This window comes from Rhagoletis zephyria, unplaced genomic scaffold (assembly GCF_001687245.7).
Source record: "Rhagoletis zephyria isolate East Lansing unplaced genomic scaffold, Rhagoletis_zephyria_1.1 Rzeph_scaffold_00147, whole genome shotgun sequence".
NCBI lineage: Eukaryota > Metazoa > Arthropoda > Insecta > Diptera > Tephritidae > Rhagoletis > Rhagoletis zephyria.
The window spans coordinates 213,974-219,822 of NW_016157231.1; the positions used below are offsets into that span (position 1 = coordinate 213,974).

Consider the following 5,849-nt stretch of genomic DNA (forward strand, 5'->3'; position numbering starts at 1 on the left):
ATATATATATGTATTTAACAATTCAAAATATAATTTAGTTCAATAACATATGACAGCCAATTGTGAAGTCCCTGAGTGTAGGGACTTGGGGTCTTCACAAGCTTGATTCCATTTCGCATCACAAAATTGATGTTGCGTTTAATAATGTTACGCGTTATGTTTTTGGCCTCAAAAAATATGACAATATCTCCTTTTGGAGAAACAAAATTCTATAAATGTAGAACTGTTGAATTTATTTATACATATTAAACGAACTGCTACCCAATAAACATTGTGGCGAACGTTCGATAATGACCTTCGATATCCAATATGCATATCGAACTGAGAACGAACTCATAACCAACCTTAGTTTTCCAACGTTCATAGTGTATTGGAAATACACTCGAAATTGGTTCGAAAATAAAATGAGAACCATAGTAACTAGAGAGAAAATTGCGTATTTTAATGCTTTTGGGAATTTTATGTTTATTATAAAGTTTCATTTTTTCAACTAAAGCGAGTCGCGCGTTTGTTTTCGGGAAAATAAAAATTGGTAACTAGCAATTTAGATAATAATATAATTTATATAAAATGAAAACTTCAAAAAAAAATTAGACGTGAATGCAGTGAAATTGTAAGCATGCTAATGCAACCTCAACAACAACAAATGAATGTTGACGCAGAGTTCGAGCAGATTTCAATTACATTTTTCCAGCAAGCCAAAACCCGTATAAAAAAAGACGCTTTATCACGAAAATATTAAAACTAGAGAGTTAATAGTTAGAATAAGTATTTTTCTTTTATGTACTTAAATAACATCCTGAGGATCATCTCTTAATTTAACTAATTTGTTTTTTAATGAAGTATACTTTATTTAACCACGCATTTCTTATAAAAAAATTACAAAAACCTCTAAAATAAAAAGTAACTATACTTAAACGTTAATCAAATATACTTTCCTTTTTTCAAAAACAAAAATGTATAACCAATATTTATTAGGCNGTTTTCTTTTTTCAAAAACAAAAATGTTTAACCAATATTTATTAGGCTTGGTTAACAATTCGTAAATGATTGGAAAACAGATCTCTTTTTTCTAGTCCCACCTTCGATAATGAATGTGGAAATAGGTTAGTATTGGATTCGAGAACTAGGCCGTTCTCCGGCAAAACGGAACCTTCGTTATCCAACGTATTTTACCTTCGTTATGAATTCGAAATCCAGCTCATTCTCAAAGGGAAATATAAGACAATAACTCTCTCATTAAAATTTCCCTTCGACAATGGGCTGGATTTCGAATTCATAATGAAGTTAAAATACATTGGATAACGAAGGTTCCGCTTTGCTGGAGAATGGCCTAGTATTCGAATCGAATAGTAAGTAACATTGATTATCGAAGGTGAGACTTGAAAAAAAGATTAGTTTTCCAATCATTTTCGAATTGTTAACCAAGCCCAATGTTTATTGGGTAATTATATACATACATACGTGAAATCGAAATACGTATGTACATATTAGGGATGTNACGTGAAATCGAAATACATATGTACATATTAGGGATGTTAATCCCGGGATCCCGGGATTTCGGGATCCCGGTCTTTTTTAAGTCCCGAATATCCCGGGATTAGTTGATTTAAATCCCGGGAGTGCTGGAAACAATTTTTTTGTTAGCCAATTAAATTTTTATCACAAATATCCCCTCTCAAGGGNGTATGTACATATTAGGGATGTCAATCCCGGGATTTCGGGATGCCGGTCTTTTTTGTCTTTTTTAAGCCCCGAATATCCCGGGATTAGTCGATTTAAATCCCGGGATTGCTGGAAACAATTTTTTTGTTAGCCAATTAAATTTTTATCACAAATATCCCCTCTCAAGGGCAAATTAAGAATTTGTTGCAACCCTTAATGCTATAATTTCTTTAAGATCGCATTACCATCAAAAGAAGGAATAATTTTGCTTCCTCGAAATGTAATAGGTGATGCACTTATATATTTATTGTTTACTTAAATGTGTTAACTTTTTTATTATTACTTAAATATACTGATAATATCTTAAATTGATCTGAAACAGTGATTCAAAAAATTTTATATAGTTACATAGGCAGTTACTGCTGTACCAAATACAGTCACTTACAAAAATATTTTGCATCGATTTTTTTTTGGAATATTCAAAATATTTTTCATGGTATTTTTTTGTTAATTAAAAAAAATATATAGCTCATTTTACAACAAAAATCATGTAAATCAAAATTTCACACTTTAGAGAAAGTTGGTTTAAGTTCACTAAATTATCATAAAAATATCAAACTTTTTAATCATAATTTTTACAAAAAATTTTACATTCAATTTAATTAAATAAAGTGCAATTTTAAAGTTGCTAAAAACTCCCTTGATTTTTGAATTTTTTTTACTGACGATGTTGGGCATTTTCTTCCTTATAACAAATTTTTTTGTAGCAAAAAAAAAATAAAAAATGTTAACGGGATGTTTTCGCAACTTCAAAATTACAAATACATATATATTTTTTTAAATTAAAAAAAAAATACCATGAAAAATATTCTGAATATTGCAAAAAAAAATCTATTCAAAATATTTCTGTGAGTGACCGTATTTGCATTTGTACTTGTAGAACAAAAACTATGTTATAAATTAATGAGGATATGTACATACATACATACATATATGTTTGTCAAATTTTATGTTTGTTTTTTGTTGATTGAAAATACTGATTTATCGCCTTAATAAATATGTAAATGAATTACAATAAATTGTACTTTTTTTTTGTTNGTGAAAATACTGATTTATCGCGTTAAAAAATATGTAAATGAATTACAATAAATTGTACTTTTTTTTGTTATATCAATCTGATTTAAAATACTATAAAAGGATGATCACAGATGTGTTGCATTTTTGCCTGAATTTCGGGACATTCCCGGGATCCCGGGATTGTATTTTCAGATCCCGAAAATCCCGGTATCGACAAAACCCCGAAAATTCACATTTCTAGTACATATCTATATTGAAATTTGAAGTACATACATACGTACTTAGGTATGAACAAGTAAAAGGAAGTACAGAAAATATTACCAACAATGTTAGGTTTGTATAGTAACTTCTCCAGTAAAACATTGCAGCCAGAGCGTAAAAGCAAAATAGAGCGTAAAATTGAGAAGAGAAAACTAGCAGAAAAAGTTACTGAACGCAAAACTAGTAAAAACTTGCAAGTGAATAGTTGTTGCACCCTTTTGATATTCTGCTGTAAAGATTTTACTATTTATAAATCAGTTTTAAACTCTTTGCTTTACACACAAGCACTTACACAGTCTAGTACATCATTAATATTTTGATTTCCACCCATTTTACTTTTGTTTGTGCTAAACCAATTCAACAAATGACGGCTTTTGACATTTATTCTTCTTCTTCTTCTGCTAGCTAATTTCTGCTAGTAAAAATTTTACTAGCAAGAATTTGCAGCTCTCCGGTGTTGTTACGCTCTCGATTAAGTGCTCTCTTACAAATTTTTTGAGTTATCATACACTTTTCCAGTAAAAATTTGCAGGTTCCAGTACAAATTAGTACTGACTATTGGTTACTATACAAACCTGTTGTTAGGATAACTGTCTGCCTGCGTGCAGGACAGTATAAATAGAGCAGCAAATGTAATTTGAGATCACTTCTGGAAGAGTAGTCGTATACTCCAGTCGATCGTGAAAACGCAGATTGGAATGACTAAGCAACGATTGTGAAGACTAAGTTGCTTAGTAGGTAGGTAAGGTATATGATGTGACGCGAAAACGCTGCCAAAGCAATACGTTATATCGGTGTGACGTGGAAACGCTGCCAAGTAGTACTTATATGGTGTGACGTGGAAACGCCGCCAAGGAAATACGCTATATTGGTGTGACGTGCAAACGCTGCCAACTAAATAGCGAAATAAAGAAGCGTCACTATAGGAATCATTGGCGTATTTAATTTAACGTTTGGATAAGGGTACCCAACATCCGACTGAGCCACAGCCCAGCTATAGACCGGATAAACCGGGTTCGTTACAATTGGCGCCCAACGTGGGGCCCTTATAAATAAAGGAAGCAGTAAGGGCCAAGGAGGAGAACTCACAGATAACAAAAGTGAAGTGAAGTGATTTGGAAAACTACCAAGCAAAAGTGCAAAGACACCTTTAAAGTGATAGAGACACAGGGTAAAGCCCAGAAATTAAGAACTCTGAAAGTAATAAAACATTCCTTACCAATAAGAGGGTAACGTGAAACAAAGGAACATAAACAAAATAATAATAATAAAATAAAATAAAAATGGTGAAAACAAAGTGGGTGTACTACTTAAATAAAAAGGAGCTTGTGACCTATATGACCGAGTTCGGCCTTGACAATTCGCGGACCGTCGAGGAGCTGCGTAAACGCCTCTCTACATTTGTACAAGAGGAAGGGGATACTGAGAACCATCACGATCGGGTCACTGATTTAGCGCTTAAGCATACGAGGTCTACAAGCGCGGGGAATGCACCAACACCGAAGAGACCCGAAGTGCTACTACTACCGCCTACACAACAACCCATCAACGACGACAGCACAAGAGGAACGCCGAACGTGCCAATGTATCCAGTATACGTCGACTCACAACGATCAGCCCCAACTATCATGGACCGCGCACGCAAATGGGGCGTCAAATACGATGGCGGCAAGGACCCGCTGGGTTTCATCGAACGCGTCGAAGAATTAGCCGACGGGTACGAGATAGAAAGAGACGCACTTCCACGAGCATTACCCGAGCTATCTAAGGATAGAGCCCTCGTCTGGTTACGAAACAATCACGGCCACTGGAGAGACTGGGAGACGTGTAAGCGAGATTTCCTGAAGTTCTTCTTGAACTCCCGTTATTTCGAAAGACTCGATGATGGGATACGGCAGCTTGTTCAACGGCCCAGAGAGGCATTTAAAGACTATGTACNTCAACGCATCTATAAGAACTGCCGAAGCGAATACCAGCTGTATATTAAGCAAACTGAATTCAACACTCTTGGAGATTTGGTAAGTCTGGCCGAAGACTACGAGAATATTGTAGCAGAGAAGGAGTCGCAACGAGCATTGCCCCGCGCAATAACCCCGAGACGAAATGAGGAGCGCAACTACACTATCCGAGAGGAGCAGCGAAGAGAGAGGCATACGATGCCAGCCAGACGGCACGATGGAACCGATTTTGCGCCACCTACGGGACACCAACGTAAAAGCGAAGGATCTAGCCGAGTAAACCCACGAACGGCGTGCAGACGATGCGGCGAAGACGGACATTTCGCCTACGAATGTCGCAACGATATCCAGCAATTCTGTTGGACGTNTATTGTAGCAGAGAAGGAGTCGCAACGGGCATTGCCTCGCGCAATAACCCCGAGACGAAGCGAAGAGCGCAACTACACAATCCGAGATGAGCAGAGAAGAGAGAGGTATACGATGCCAGCGAGACGGCAGGATGGAGGCGATTATGCGCCACCTACGGGACAACAACGTAAAAGCGAAGAATCTAGCCGAGTAAACCCACGAACGGCGTGCAGACGATGCGGCGAAGACGGACATTTCGCCTACGAATGTCGCAACGATATCCAGCAATTCTGTTGGACGTGTGGTCGGCGGAACATTCGAACTTCAGACTGTTGCCGTGGGAAACAGGGAAACGGCCAAGGACCCCATTCGCGACGNAATGCGGCGAAGACGGACATTTCGCCTACGAATGTCGGAACAATATCCAGCAATTCTGTTGGACATGTGGTCGGCGGAACATTCGAACATCAGACTGTTGCCGCGGACAACAGGGAAACGGCCATGGACCTCATTTGCGACGAAGAGTGGGGTCTCCAATAA

At 37.0% G+C, this 5,849-nt stretch overlaps 1 protein-coding gene across 1 annotated transcript in view; it reads left to right on the forward strand.

Annotated features, from left to right (window-relative positions):
• Nucleotides 1-5,849, forward strand: part of LOC108382386 (uncharacterized) — a 9,728-nt gene extending 3,879 nt beyond the window's left edge. The window contains exon 2 of the mRNA XM_017638767.1: nucleotides 4,952-5,849. Coding sequence (XP_017494256.1) covers nucleotides 4,952-5,849 — 898 coding nt within the window. The remainder of the gene's footprint in view (nucleotides 1-4,951) is intronic.